This window comes from Rhipicephalus microplus, chromosome 6 (genome assembly GCF_043290135.1).
Source record: "Rhipicephalus microplus isolate Deutch F79 chromosome 6, USDA_Rmic, whole genome shotgun sequence".
NCBI classification, from domain to species: Eukaryota; Metazoa; Arthropoda; class Arachnida; order Ixodida; family Ixodidae; genus Rhipicephalus; species Rhipicephalus microplus.
The window spans coordinates 184,604,812-184,621,326 of NC_134705.1; the positions used below are offsets into that span (position 1 = coordinate 184,604,812).

A 16,515-nucleotide genomic window follows, 5' to 3' on the forward strand; every position below is an offset into this window, starting at 1 on the left:
AGAGGCTTTTCGTTTGTTTATATAGATGCACAGTTCGAAACAATGCAGTCCTTTCATGTCCTGCCTCTTTCCCTACCAGAAACCTACAATCTGGGACTCTGGCGTACATGCACGATAGCGTTGGTGGCTCCAAATGCGCACATACTCATCAGTGCCAGCCATCTTCGTTCCGATTGCACGATGTAAACCTTACGATTGTCCAGAACGACAGCATATTAGCGCTGCAATTGAAGCGTGGAAGAGTGGTCAAGGCGTCTCCAGACAAGTATGGTATATCGAGAGACATTTCGACGTCGCCTGCCAGAACGGTCGGCAAGTCCGGTGCAGTTTTCGTCGGCTGTATCTCTTGGACCCAAGAGGCCACATTGCGGTGTCGCGAGGACGTTGAATTTAGCGTTAGAAAACAGAGGTGGCCATGCTTCGCGCAAGGCGATTGACGAAGTGGGCGAAAAAGAGGGATTCTCGTGAGCACGCAATAAAACAAAAAAATGAACTATTCCAAATAGGCAAAATGAGTGCTGATCTCTGTTATTTCTTAACAATCCCGTTTTGTTATCGTTAGAAGTACATGGAGCTACGAGATTGGTGTTAGTGCTGAAGATAGATAGATATGTGGGGTTTAACGTCCCAAAACCACCATATGATTATGAGAGATGCCGTAGTGGAGGGCTCCGGAAATTTCGACCACCTGAGCTTCTTTAACGTGCATCCAAATCTGAGCACACGGGCCTACAGCATTTTCGCCTCCATCGAAAATGCAGCCGGCCCAGCCGGGATAGTGCTGAACTAATTGATCCACAAGCTACGATACTCGTGCGAAGCCATCACATTGTTCTTCGTCGTGCAAAACTTAAAATGACACCAAACAAGCATTTCCTTTTTTAATAATGATGATGAATTCTGACAGTGCCCTAAGGACAACAACGTTTTTTTTTTTTGTCACCGTGTTCACGAGGTCTGAAGCGCCATGCATGTTGTCTTTGGCGTCTCGTGAGAGTTGGCTGTGCAGTCAGCGTTTTTCGATGCTTCTTTTTTAATGGATCCATCCCCCTTTGTTGTTCCCGCCTCAGCAGAGGCGATAAGTGGCCTAATGAACGTTCAATAAGACCCTTCGGGAACTATTCTCTGCATGCACAACTCACACTCTGGGTTATCACGTATGCGTCTTCTTCGTCGTCCGAAACAGCCTTCGTCTCACCCATAGCGCATCTGATCACAAGTTCCGGAAGCGCTTCCACAAAGCGTAGTGGCTTGGAGCTGCCGAGGTTCGGTGAAGGTGTCTGTTCCCCTGCCCGGCGCGAAGGGCGTTCCGGGCGTGGGCGGCTGCGCTTATCTCCGGCAATGTAATCGAATTAGGGGTGGGAGTGGGAGCGAACGAGAAGTGTTTTGATGCGGCGGCAACTGGGTGGCTGGTGTGAACGAAGATATTAATATCACGTGGTATGCTTGGGCCTCGAGCCCCGTAATGGTTCGCCACCGTGTGATTTATCGGTCACGGCAGCGGGCCTGATTTCGGGGTTGCTAGCACGGTTAGCCACACGCCGTTGCGGCCGCTTTGTTCTCGGCTGTTGTGGACCGCTGCGCCGGCACTGTAGTACATGCGTTGGAGACCCTTGCTCCTCTGCATGTGGCACGTGGCATACGTTTCAATTTTCCTTGTTCTTCGTTTTCCTGCATGTTCACTCAAGAGTTAAGCTTTCGTAAAGGCCGTATCTGTTTCTGATTATTGCACGAACGAGCTGCACCTCTGAGTTGTTATATTTTGCCGAATAATCCCAGATGAATCTTTATTAGCCACGTTGTTGATTTATTGATATGTGGGGTTTAACGTCCCAAAACCACTATATGATTATGAGAGACGCCGTAGTGGAGGGCTCCGGAAATTCCGACCGCCTGGGGTTCTTTAACGTGCACCCAAATCTGAGCACAAGGGCCTACAGCATTTCCGCCTCCATCGGAAATGCAGCCGCCGCAGACGGGATTTGATCCTGCGATCTGCGGGTCAGCAGCCAACAACCTAGGCCACTACACCACCGCGGTGAGGGTTGAAATAAAAGCGCAAACTAACGATTGTTTGGTGACATAAAGCCGCGGGTTAGTAACAGCCACTTTTGTTACTGGCATTCAGCTCCTTAACAGAACGCATATTTTTGACGTCCATACAGGGTAGCTAACAGTGTCTGTAATGTCATAGTTGCTAGTGCTGAAGTGTTAATACAGAAGAAAATCTTTGATGTTTGAGGCCTAGCGATGTTGACAGTCCGTACTGATGGAAGCTTTTAACACAGGCCATCACTGAGGTGAAGACGATCCTTCTGAGTTTTCAGTGGCTAGGTGGTTACTGGTCAGCTTTAGTATGCTGAGCATGGGCATCACCACGCACGACGGTGCTTTGTGGAAATGCCAATCTGTTACAGATAATCTCCATCACATAACGTGCTTCGTGCACGCCCTTGTGTCGTACAGAGCGTAAAGCGATATCAATTTTGATATGCATTACCTAGGTTTCCCGACCTATCTGTCATAGTTATAGGGAACAGCAGCCATCTGCAGAGCCTTCACTTTGGTTACGCTGCTTCGTACATGATAATGGTTTGGGTTTACGCGTGGTATAACAGCTCTTAACCATGCAGAACCAGAACTCAAACCTCGTTAATAATACAGGTGCATGCGTGGCAAGTTTTGATCGCCATCATTTGCACATTAGCTTCACTGGGCCTTAATTTGTTGTCAGGGCATGCCGTTAACTCATAAACACACCTATGCACTGGAAGTTAAGGCAAGAGTACCAAACACGCAGTTGGAGTAATAGTTTACCCACCCGATATTATAACTAGCAGCTCTATTTCACAACTCAAAAAAGATTGCTTTGCATACAGGAACGTTTTCAGCCGCTTTGCTGTACGTGTTCAGGATAGTGAAAGACCAAAGCTAAAAGTTTGTTTGTGTGCTCGGAACCTTTGATATGTCTCGCATCTGGATACTCGTACTTAACTCTTCTAAGGCGTTCAATCATAGATAATTAGCAATTTTCGCAATCCCATACTCATGCCCTCTTGCCACGTCCACCTGCCACCTGTCTCGTGCGGTCTGCTGAGAGCTTTGTTCAGGATATGCGTCTCAGCCTTTTTTTAATATAGTTCGAAGGGATAACTGATAAAGCAGCAATACGAGACTTGATAATATTAGTGTTTTTCCGGTGATGTCACGATGGATCAGTCGCCACGGCATTATCCTGGTTCGGTAGCAGGTAGCCAAGAGTTCCGGCGTGAAACCTTGTCCGATAAATATTCGACGCATGCGCGTTCCAACAAGATTTCTAAATTATAAATGGTGTTCACGCATTTACAGGAGCTCACACGAACAGAAATGTGTACAGCACACTGAAAGTGTGCTTTATGAATGCAAGCAAACGGGACGCTAAGCTTGAGCGTGCAGAAATGTTGGCTATACACTTAAGCGTAATTTGATGTTTAGAGCAACCGACCAGCGGCAAGACATCAAGACCATTTCGCACGTTGTACTATCAGGGAGGGCCTTCTAACCTCCATGCAGTCGCACCCGGATGTGAACCACGCCAGAATACTGAGAAACGAACAAGGACCTCCTCTCCGTTCCAGTGACTGTTGTAAAGCACAGAAGACCATATAGGTATCGGGTGCACCTCTCGTATAAAGACATCCCGCTTCCAGCACGAGAACTCACGCCACGGAGAGCGCAGTACAAGAAGCGAGAGCCGTCGCGAATCGGTCGAACGGCTGAAGGCACGGCTGCTGACAGCTCGCGTGACCGACGTGGCCCCTCCGGAGTGGCATGGCCGGGTAATGCGAAGATCACGACCGGCGCCAGTTTCTTACGAGACTACGGTGGTCAGTTGTACAACCGCTTTCTCATTTTTTTCTTCTCTCTTTCTGTTCTTCATTATTGAGATACACCTGTACCACCTTCGGCGACAGCCAGAACCAGCTGAGTGCGAAGGATCTTTAGTGGCGCCAATGACAGAACGGATGTAACAGCCCTCGAAAGTCGCCTTCACCTCATATAGCAGCGCGTTTTCTGCATGGGTACACACGTCCTGCATACCATTCTAATAAGGCCGTATGCTTCCACAAAAATTGTTACTGAAATATAAGAAAATATATGGCACATATACGGATCCTATAAATTTTTTTTAGGGGCGAAGCTCCTCAGGGCGTGGGCTGTGCGTCCCCTGTAGCCTGTATGTAGCCACTTCTAGTTTAGTTCTTGCAGTGTTCACTAGATGGCGGTACCGTCCCCTGTATGTAACCACCTTTAGTTTAGTTCTTGCAGTGTTCACTAGATGGCGGTACCGTCTCCTGTTTGTAGCCACCTCTCGTTTAGTTCTTGTAGTGTTTACTAGATGGTGGTACTTGTAGCTGATGATGAAAAGATGCAAGATGTTATAAACTAGAAAGCGGTACCTGTAGTTGATGAAAGACGCGAGATCTTATAAAATAGGAATGATGTCACATATGGCGCGTGTCATTGGTTGAAGGCAATCGTTCGATTTAGTGCGGCGACGTACGCTATGGGGAGCGATGTAATAAAATCGAGTGGGCAAAATGTACAGAGGATTCATGGTTTACCAGGTTTACCTCCGGAGCTTCGCCCACTCATCATCATTCACTTCGTGGATATGGAGGAATTTTTTAATTTGGAATTCACAAAGTATTGTAAAGTGTTTTAACCCACATGACGCGGCGAAATTGATTGATTTGTGGGGTTTAACGTCCCAAAACCACCATAAGATTATGAGAGACGCCGTAGTGGAGGGTTCCGGAAATTTCGACCACCTGGGGTTCTTTAACATGCACCCAAATCTGAGCACACGGGCATACATTTCCGCCTCCATCGACGCGGCGAAATCATCATGACTACTTAGAATATGGGACAAAGAGTAATCACGGAAGGAAAACAAAATATCGGTTAGAGCACACAGTACCGGTACTACCATACCGTGCCCAGCAGTTATCTTGTAAACAGGGAATGTGTTTAGAGAAGGTGTTTGGCGATTTAGAGTACTTGGTACTCTACTATGAAAAGTTGAGAGCCGTCCCAAATACTATGACGTCCGCTTCGGCGGATTCTAGAGCATTTGAAGAAACGAGAAGTGGTGTAGAAAAAAAAGCGGTCGACAATGCAGAACACGATGCACTCTACAATTGGAGCAGCGTGAAAGAGCCAATGTGTTTTTTTAAAGTTAATAATGAAATAGAGTACTTGGTACTCTACTATGAGAGAGCATAAAGCCGTTCCTTAGAGCCCTCAACCTTGACAGCAAGTGGAAACTGTTTCAGCCCTGCTTACTAGCAGTAATTTTTAACAAGGAACGAACATGATATGGCTTGTGTTGCCCAAAACAAACCCCTCAATATGTCTCTCGTTTTTCTAATCACTTCCGAATATATAACGTGTTCTACAAAGAAACAACGCGAGTGTTCCAAAATCAATTTTATAATTAGCTACTGCACCCGAATCATTTTATACCGTCTTATTATGATACTTTATCCTTCAGTTCCTTAGGGATCGGAACACCTACCGCTTCCCCCTACGCGAGGCCGTGATATAACCGCAGAAAGATATGAGCCACCGTATCTTTCATATCTTGAAGCACCCTTTCGGAACGCTCTCTGGGAGTGTTGTGAGTGATTTTAGATGAAAAGAAAAGTGAGCCCCGTAACAGTCTTTCAGGGGAAGGACACCTGAACAGTAGCTCACAAGGGGTGGGGGTTAAGGAGGAATTAAAAAGATAGGATTAAAAGATAAAGAGCTAGAGAGGAAGGAAAGAGTGAGGCGCAGGGACAGCGGACGACAGAAAACGACGAAAGTAAGGAGGAGATGGGAAAGATGGACACGGTCGCAGGAGTCCGAGGACGGAGCACCACTCGGCGAGAGCTCTTGTCGGCGTCAGGAGATGGCGTAGGGGGAGCCCAGTCGGCCAGAGCTGCACTGTCGTCGGATATCGCGGGGGCACAACCAGTCGGCACGAAATCCAGAGAGCGAGTCAGCGAGTGGTGTCCCGTATACACGTGGTTCAGTCTGCGGCAATTAAACGGTGCCGCCTCTTGCTTCATCGTCTCGCAGTGGCAACGACACACTTCACAGACCCTGATAGTATGTGATTTGTAAGTAGCCCTTACTCTACGAGGAGTACTTTATCTGTTTGATACGAGTGGTCGCGACGGATTCGACATGAAAAGGCAGGTAGGCGAAGGTTCCTTGGGCGTGACGTAACCCTTGAACTTTTATCTTTCCTGGCCTGGAGGTGTCGCTGCTTTATCACGAAGTTTAAGCGCATGCGCTAATCTGTCTTATTGAATTCTTGACACTTACGTACGGGCCTTCCTCTTATCGATTGATTGATTGATATGTGGGATTTAACGTTCCAAAACCACAATATGATTATGAGAGACGCCGTAGTGGAGGGCTCTGGAAATTTCGACCGCCTGGGGTTCTTTAACGTGCACCCAAATCTGAGCACACGGGCCTACAGCATTTCAGCCTCCATCGAAAATGCAGCCGCCGCAGCCGGGATTCGATCCCGCGACCTGCAGGTGAGCAGCCGAGTACCTTAGCGACTAGAACACCGCGGCGGGGCTTCCTCTTATTGAGGCATAAAGTAAACGCATCCATGGAATTACAAGAAATACGCGGGTGTCATTGAAGGTCGTTCGTTGTTTGGTATTTTACAGTTCGTGGTGCATCGTTCACATGTCAGCATAATAGATGACGAGATATTACTGTTTATGTCAGTCCTGATGGTTGTATTTTGCTCCAAGGCCGGACCATGGCACTAGGGCGCACAAAATAGACAGCGATTTTCAGGTTAGATTCTTCAAGTTTACTGGCACCCGGACAGGATACATACCTTATCAGAAGTGACCAATTTGGGATTGTATACTCGCAGCTTCCACTCAACACTACTCCCCGTTATCCTTATAATAATAGCACGAGGTAAAAGGAGACTAATTCAGATCTGCAAAGTCCGGATGTTTCACGCTTGTGTGTAAAGTGACTGAAATAATAACGGTGCGTCCAGAACGGTGGCAATCAGAATAGTGATAATGATGATTATTTTGCTGGTGGTAATGTGTGGCGTACTATCTAGATTAAAGGAAATGCGAACATGAAAAGCGTTGCTTTGTACTCAATCGAACTGTGACATGCCTTGGTGGTGGCAAGGCAGAATTTTTTCTCTAAGCTGGCGTCATGGTAGCGCTAAAATCTCGGTCCGCTTGCACTCATGCACGGCAAGTGTTCATCACTTGCTAGTTATGCCTGGCCCTCGGAACACACACGCAGTCTGACATCTTTTTATAATGTTTGAACTAGTATGCTCTTAGCGGGACTGCTCAGTGCTCTTCCACAGTTGAAGACGAACTACTCAAACTCCTTAAACATTTTTTCTAAACAAATTGCAAGCCAGAACGAAATTTCACGGTTCTATAGTATGCGGAGACACCGGCTGAAAGCTCAGATTTACCGAGCAGCATCCAAGGTACGTCGCAGTTCGATTGAGTCGTTGCCACGCTTTCCGCGCCATGCACGTTCTTTGAATCGCGATAGCGCGCCGTTACAACTGCACTAAACGTACGCGGTGCTTGCATCAACGTGTGAGTCGTAATATATCCTATAATTGGCATGCCACCTGAATGCGAAAGAAAACGACAGTTGTTTGGTGTCGCATATTACATGCTTAATAAACGCAAATCGCTGCTGCACAGCGAAACAGCTGGCGTCTCGCTTTAATAAACGCAATAAGTATACTTACTCGTACCCTTTTACTGGGCTCGTGGTTTTTCTTGTCGACTGTATTTAACCATGCCGGTGAAGCTCGGCATTTTTCGTTTTGGTTGGAAATCTGTGCAATCTGAAAACTTCATACCGGCACGATTCCCGCGCTGTGTTGTGATCTTCACCGGCAGGGCTGAATAATGTCTTCCACTTGCATTGATTGTTTTCGCATCAAAATAATGCAATGGGGCCCAGATGACGCGTTACGGGGTAGCGGCATGAATAGGTGCTTTGTCGTATTTTATTATCTAATATGCGCCGCTTGATATTAATTTGGCACCAGGCACCACATATGCCTTGGCAGTTCCAAACAAGGCGGCCATCTTGGTGCGAGAGTGCGCCGGCGGCCATCTTGGTGCGCCGGCAGCCTAGGCACCTGGGTGCGAGATAGGCGGGCTTTGTTATATAAGGGGCTACCAAGTGTGACGAATGCAACAAAGTGCGTCAATCTTCTACGCTTATTTGGTATATTGAAATTTCGCACGGCCCGCATGGGAACAGAACGTGGGCTGTTGGCAAGACTGGTTTTTACACTAACCTTGTACAAACTACGGCGGCGATGCTGTTTAGCGGAAGTACGGCACAAGCCGCATAGAGGCGCCAATCCCGCACTATACAGAAATTACGGCTCATTGTGTGGAATTACCTAGATCAGCAGCTGGAAACGCACGGCAAAGAGGCCTTCCTTCGACGATGGCACACACGTTTCTTTAAAGTAAGAGAGGCACAGTTGAAGTTTCCAGTTGTCCCGTATACTAGCCATGCGCCCACTCTAGTACGCATGCATAAGTGTTATTCTGTAAAATGTGATTAACTTGATTCATTTTAATTTTTCTTTGACGTGTAACATATGGATACCCAGTTATCAATTAGAATTTGGTGCTCATTTGTAAGATGTATGCACTGTCTTGCCTTGTTTTCGATGTTTCGTTCATGTACGTACAAGTTGAGTGTACAAGAAACTTCCCTTTTTAAATAAAAGCCCAAAGATTGTCCTGCCTGGCAGCAAAGCTTAAGCATTGTCAAGATAAGCACGTGAGATTGAAGGATGATCACCTCGATTGAAGTGTGGGCTCGAAGAGCCCACCCTTTAAAAGGAAAAAATAGCAGGCAGTTAGCTATATACTGACAATGATTTACAAGTTTACGATATATTGAGTGCAACCGCAGTATTTCTTTATTTTGATGTACACTTCTCCCAAAGTACGTGAATGCTGTAGGTACACACTGTGTTTTACTAATTCTTCGTTTAGAACAGATATAGTAGGCAGTTCGTTCATTGTACGCCGAAATGTGCCTTTTCGTTTGCAATTTCAGTAAAAAAAGCGGCACGATTTATTTTCATCGCAGGGTGTGCTGAGTGGCAACGCACTGCATGTCCAAAAACTTCACTGTAAGTTGTAATTTATTACCGCAACATGTTCCCCGACCCCAGTTTATTGTGGTATTGGGGCACACCGCAACTTTCATTCAGGAGGAACGTTCGCGTCCTTAATTAACTTCGGAGTGTCCGCAACAGCGTTCGCATCTATCTTTTTTTCTATTTGAATACTCACATGACTGTAGATACTGAATGGTAGACAGCAAAAACTGTCCCGTAAGTATAACACCATAGCTAAAACTGATATACGTTTGCCGAAATTGCTTTCAAGAAGCCACGAGCTCAGTATATAGACGACACCCTCTCATTCTATAGCATGGGTACACCCAAGGAGGCGCACATTCGCCAGCAAGCAGGCAGTGACAATAGCAGGATGCCGATTTCGCGATAACGATCTTCAGTGGCCAACCGCATGCACGCGATTATCTTGCGATAAACGACAGCCAACAGGATTACCCGTCGCGGGGGCCCGCCGCTTGTCGCGTCACGTGTTTGTGGAACACTACAAAGGATCGCTCTTTGCCCGGAAGCCAGGGAGACAATTTCCGGCAACATGGCTGCACCCCTAATCCTCGCTTCGGTTGCGATTCAATCTCGAGGCTTGCTGTCTGCGCGTACTTCAAGGAATGCAAGGCATTGACCGCCTTTTTTTTTACATTCGCATCTCACAAGGAGATTGAGAGAGTGGCCATATTTTGTCGTAAATAATGTTATCGAATATTTGTCGTGATGCTTCGATGGTAGATTTCGACAATTACCGTCACCCGCAGCAATATGAAATCTTCATGCGAAATGCGTCGTAGCCATAGTGGCGTACGCTTTTGAGCATTCCGTCATGGTTAAACTAAAGAAAGCGCTCGTGTGGCTTCCTGATGCCACACAAGACAGTAATAAACTTGGCATGTTGTCATCCACCCACTTTTAAACGCATTTTCGCCCCTGTGGGGTATGCACGCAATAGCATTTAATCTAGCAACAACGATACTTAGTTGCCGACATGCGGTTACAGCCGTCGCGGTGGGATGAAGCCAGTTTGTCACTGTCGCTATAGCTTAAAAATCACGTACATGCTGTTGGGTCTTAAGAAGTGGGCTGCTGGCCGCACTAAAAAAGATGGGTGGAGGGGGCGGTGTGCCCTCCCTGAGGAGTGAAGCCACGAAAGCCCCTCAATGCTTGCATTAGGAAATAGTGACTAAACGGAGCTGTATGATCCATTGTTTTTTCGCTGTAGCGTTTTACGCTACACTCCCCCTCCCCCGCCCACGCTCTCTCCCCTCACACAAATGCCGAAAAGTGGAGTAGCCTAGGTGCTTATACTTCATCCTCTCCACAGCCAGTTAGTAATCACCACGGTATGGTGTGAACTTGTCAACTTCCACCACGCAGTGATCGTTTTTTATGGGCGGTGACTTCTGAATGCAGGCAGCATCTCACTGACCCTATTGTACACACACCTAGCGGTGATTCGGTTTTTAAGCGATACCCGATTAGCGTGACGTCAGTCACCCTTAGTGGTGATTCATTACACGTTTACGATCAGCTTCTCGTGCAATCGTTCAATATGCTTATCAGTGGTCTCTGCGCGTGCGCAATATGTGATTGTGCGCGCTTACGTATCACTGTCGCGGGATGTCTATTTTCCATCTGTGAACACTATCGCCGCGCTAACGACTAAGACAAATGGAAACTGATCGGGCCCGAATGAGACATCGTCGTGCACACTTGCTCACCGATTTGCCGTAAGATGGTGCTCCGTGAGCAGTTATTAGGAAGTTTTAGAATATCGCACCACGAGACCTTGCAGTGCGGTTGCTGCCACTGCGCATGCGTTGTAACGCGAGTCGGCGTTCGCGTTCGTGGACCGCACGCAAAAAATCCGAAATTGCGTGCGGTAATGGCGGCCCGCAAGTGGCCCGCAAGCGCTGGTTTCGAGGCTACGGGCGGTGATGGCGGCCCGCATGTGGCCTGCAAGCGCTAGTTTCGAGGCTACGGTGTCGCTGCGATCGTGCGTTGCGGTTCGCAGCAGGGCAAACGCTATTATAAAACTAATATGGCGCCCGCAACACCCGCAGCGCCTGCAAACGGTATCCTAAATCTCTTTATTAACTGGGGCGTTCTGTGTCCGCAGCTTCCCATTGGTGAGCCATGGTGTGAGCAGGGACTACGGTGGCCTAGTTCTTGCTCCACCAGTGAAGACGGACTTCGTTGCAGTGGTAAGTAGAGGATGACGAATGGCACTTGATGCGGCAACTGCATACTGTATTATAGATTCCTTCGTCTGTCTTTTGTCAGGAAAAAGACATGCGATTGATTGCTTCTTTTACGAATGATTCGTGGAGCGGTCATGGACAGACAGGCCGATCCTGTAGTGGAGGCTTCTAAGTGTGGATGATAAACATCGCGCACAATTTGAACAGGTCTTGGGATGCCAAGATAGCTGAGCGTTTTTTAATCAGCCGAATAAGGCACACGTGTGGCAGGCCAATGCATTGAGCGTAAGATGTAACAGCCTTTCTAGGTGCCAGTTTCAGCTGTCGTATCATTAGTGTTACTGTTATTCTAAGGGAGTGATATTGTTACGTGAAAATGACACGAGGCGTGTCTATTTAAAATCTACATTTAAACTGATGCGTATGGCGTCGGCTAAGATGGAAGCAGCACGCACAACCAACAGACCACTTCCTCGTTGTCGTCTTCTGACTGCTGATACGTCAGCTACGTAGCATTACCCCCACCCCCGGTGGTAAAAGCGCCGTCTCGGTGCACATTAACTCTTCAGTAGGCAGGTGGTAAGGTTTTAGCCTTCTGACGTGCACAACATCACTGTGTGTGGTTGCAGGCAGACTTGTGGTCTCAGATGCAGGAATGATCTCATAGGTGACGTCGGTTACCTGGCGGATGATACGGTAAGGACCCATGTAGCGAGACAATAACTTCTCTGATAAGCCAACTCGACGAACTGGGCACCACAGGAGAACAAGAGAACCGGGTGAGAAGTGAACGTCAGCATGCCGGCTGTCGTAGATGGCTTTCTGGGTGGGTTGCGATGCCGAAAGTTTGGAGCGGGCAATCTGGCGTGCGTGGTCGGCACGAGCAATAGCGTCGCGTGCATATTCGTTTGACGGCGTTGTAGCGGTTGGAAGTACGGTGTCGAGTGGTAACGTCGGATCACGGCCATAAAGCAAATAAAAGGGTGAATATCCAGTGGTGTCGTGGCGCGAAGAATTGTACGCGAAGGTCACGTGAGGTAGCGCCAGGTCCCAGTCATGGTGGTCGGAGGACACATACATCGCGAGCATGTCCGTTAGGGTCCGATTTCGCCGTTCGGTAAGGCCATTTGTTTGGGGATGAGAGGAAGTGCGCAGAAGATCGTCGATCACACGGGACAAAAATGCGCGGCCACGATCCGTGAGTAATTGGCGAAGAGCGCCATGGTGTAGGATGACGTCGTGGAGCAAAAAGTCCGCAACGTCAGTAGCGGTGCTGGTGGGGAGCGCTCGAGTAATGGCATACCTAGTCGCCTAGTCTATAGCAACAGCGACCCACTTGTTGCCCGATTTCGACTCGGGAAAAGGACCGAGAAGATCTATACCAACACGGAAGAAAGGTTCGGTAGGGATGGAGATCGGTTGAAGAAGTCCAGCCGGGGGCGCAGTAGGTCGCTTCCTACGTTGGCATTTATCGCAGGAGGACACGTACCGGCGAACGGACCGGGCGAGACCGCGCCAAAAGAAGCGGCGACGCACGCGGTCGTACGTCCGAGATACACCCAGATGACCTGCAGTTGGTTCATCGTGAAGCTCGTGCAGCACGGTTGAACGCAAATTTTTCGGCACGACAAGAAGGAGCTCAGGGCCATCTGGCTGGAGGCTACGACGGTACAGCGTGCCATTCAGGAGGACGTACATGCGAAGTGACGTGTCGTTCGGAGCAGATTCGAGACGGTCAATAAGTTGTCGCAGAGAAGCATCACGACGTTGTTCATCACGTATCTGAAGAAACTGGGACATTGACATGACGCTGAGGCTAGGCTCGATGTCTGGTTCGTCGGGCTGATCAACAGGGTAGCGGGATAAGCTATCGGCGTCCAGATGGAGACGTCCAGACTTATAAGCAACCGAGTAGGAATACTCCTGTAGGCGTAATGCCCAACGACCAAGTCGTCCAGTGGGGTCCTTCAGAGAAGAAAGCCAACACAGCGCGTGATGATCTGTGATGACACGGAAAGGACGGCCATATAAGTAAGGACGGAATTTCGAAACCGCCCAAACAAGAGGGAGACATTCCCGTTCTGTTATAGAATAATTGCGCTCAGACTTAGAAAGCAGACGGCTTGCGTACGCGATTACACGGTCGTTGCCCCGCTGAACTTGCGCCAAAACTGCACCGATTCCGTGACCACTCGCGTCTGTTCGCACTTCTGTGGGAGCATCGGGGTCGAAATGTGCAAGAATAGGAGGTGTCGTTACAGCAGTGATTAGCTGAGAGAAGGCGTCAGCTTGAGGAGGGCCCCAAGAAAATGGAACGTCTTGTTTGAGAAGGTCGGTGAGTGGCCGGGCGAGTGCCGCAAAGTTTTTAACGAACCGGCGAAAGTAGGAGCAGAGGCCCACAAAACTACGAACATCATGGACAGAGCGTGGGACTGGGAAGTTTGTTACAGCGCGTACTTTCGCCGGGTCTTGCCGTACGCCGGCAGCGTCAACAAGGTGACCCAATACGGTAATCTGACGAACACCGAAGTTGCACTTGGAGGAATTGAGCAGCAGGCCGGCCCGTCGAAATATGGATAGAATGGTCGAAAGGCGTTCATGGTGGGTTGCAAAGGTAGGTGAGAAAATGATCACGTCGTCCAGGTAACACAAACATGTCGACCATTTAAATCCTTGTAGGAGCGTGTCCATCATTCTCTCAAAGGTCGCTGGAGCGTTGCAGAGTCCGAATGGCATGACCTTGAATTGGTAAAGACCGTCAGGGGTAACGAAGGCGGTCTTTTCTCGATCCATTTCATCTACAGCAATTTTCCAGTAGCCAGATCGGAGGTCGAGAGATGAAAAGAAGGTGGCGCCATGGAGGCAATCAAGGGCATCGTCAATGCGTGGTAGAGGGTACACGTCTTTTTTGGTAATTTTGTTGAGGTGGCGATAATCAACGCAGAAACGCCATGAGCCGTCTTTCTTTTTTACTAATACCACGGGAGATGCCCAAGGGCTCGTTGATGGTTCGATTACGTTTTTCGTAAGCATTTTGGCCACTTCTTTCTGAATCACTTGTCGCTCAGATTCTGACAAGCGGTACGGCCGACGGTGAATGGGTGCAGAGTCACCAGTGTTGATTTGGTGAGTGACAATTTTAGTCTGGCCCAAGGGACGATCGTTAGTGTCGAAAATGTCACTGTATGAGGCCAAAACTTGGCAGAGGGCGTCGGCCTGGTGAGGCGACAGCTCCGGTCCAATCATGTTTAGAAAAATAGCATCGTCTGATCTGAGTGACCGTGAGACTGCGCTTCGATCAAGAGCAGATACAGCGACAACACTGACATCGTCCTCTGTTATGGCAGTTAGCTGGGCTAGAGACATCTGGCAGGGCAACACTTGAGGGGTGAAACCAAAGTTAAGGAGCGGAAGTAACACACAGTTATCCGCTATGGTCGCGACGGTATAGGACACAGTAACACTGTGCGTCAGCCGAACGTCAGTAATTGGTGTAACGATATAATCACCGTCAGGAACGGGAGGGGTCGATGACAAGGACACGTACGTGACGGCTCGAGGTGGCAGGCGAACGAAAGTGGTTGGGCTCAAGCGGCTGGTGGGCTTTGCAGAGTAGTCGGCAAAGATTGGTAGATCAAGGCTGAGGGTACCAGACGAACAATCAATTAAGGCCGAGTGTGGCGAAAGGAAATCAAGGCCAAGTATGAGGTCATGAGGGCAGCGGGCTAGCACGGCAAAAAGGACCACGGCGTGACGACCGGCAATGCTGACACGAGCAGTGCACATTCCGATTACTGGTACAGTACCACCATCGGCCACACGTATTGCCTGCGTCGTAGATGGCGTCATAATCTTTTGTAAGCGGCAGCGTAGAGAAGCGCTCATAATAGACAGGTGCGCACCTGTGTCAATGAGGCCGGTCACAGGAACATGGTCGACTTGTACTTCAAGCAGGCTATGGTGCGTGGGAAGCGTCAGTAGAGGATTTTTGGCCGTCATTGGTATTGCAGCTTCACCTCTATAAGCTGCAATATCTAGTTTTCCTGCTGCGGTCGTCCAGAGAAGCTCGGCGAGGAAAAGCGCCGAGGTTGCGGAGAGCGGGATTGGCGACGTAGCGGCGACGGGGAGCGAGAACGGCGCCGACCGGACGAAGGGGCGTCAGGGTAGCGGCGACCGGGCAAAGGGGCGTCAGTGGAAGGCTCGTAAGATGACGACGAACAGAAATTGAAGGGTGTGGCGACTGAACGTCGAGGGGTCGTCGGATGCATGAGCGCCGAGGTAGAGAAAGTCTGACGTGGTTGGTTTGACCAACGGCGGCGGCAATAGCGAGAAACGTGCCCAGGCTGGTGGCAGGAAAAACAAATAGGCCGGTCGTCGGGTGTTCGCCATTCCGAAGGGTTACGGAAGGGCATTGTTGGAGGTGAATGGCGAGCGTGTCCTCGGGAGTAGGACGGGGCTTCAGGGTGAGTCAAGGGACATGCTGATGGAAGTCCGAGATTCGCAAACTCCTGCCTCACCACAGCTTGTATTAACGCCACTGACGGCTGTTGTTGGTCAGAGGCGAGCGTTGCGAAAACGGGTGGCTCAAAAGGAGCCGGACAGGCGGCTTCGATTTCCCGACGAACAATGCGTGTGACGTTGTCATACGTTGGGGACTGGCGGGCGGCTTCACACGATGAGGTCGCGGCCGTGTTGGGCAGCCGGGTGAATCACTGAGTAATACGGCGGCTCTTGGCTTCTCGAACCGCCGGCACTCTTTAATAATGGCGTCGACGGTGGCAACGTTGTTGTAAACTAGAAATTAAATGCGTCGTCTGCTATGCCTTTCAGCACATGGGCCACTCTCTCCGACTCACTCATGTGCTCGTCAATCTGGCGGCATAGGGCGATGACGTCGTGAATGTACGCGACGTACGACTCCGTCGACGTCTGTGCACGAGCCGCCAGTTGATTCCGCGCTGCCATCTGCCGCCCAACGGTGTCGCCATAAAGGTCGCGGATCTTCTCTTTAAAGGAGTCCCAGCTCGTAATCTCCGCTTCGTGCGTCTCGAACCCCACTCGCCGTGGGCCATCCAGGTAAAAAAGCACATTGGCCAGCATAAGAGTCGG

At 49.2% G+C, this 16,515-nt stretch overlaps 1 protein-coding gene across 1 annotated transcript in view; it reads left to right on the plus strand.

Annotated features, from left to right (window-relative positions):
* Positions 1-16,515, plus strand: part of LOC142766107 (uncharacterized) — a 92,221-nt gene that overhangs the window by 25,575 nt on the left and 50,131 nt on the right. The window contains exon 3 of the mRNA XM_075867950.1: positions 11,325-11,409. Within this exon, the coding sequence (XP_075724065.1) occupies positions 11,325-11,409 (85 nt within the window). The remainder of the gene's footprint in view (positions 1-11,324; positions 11,410-16,515) is intronic.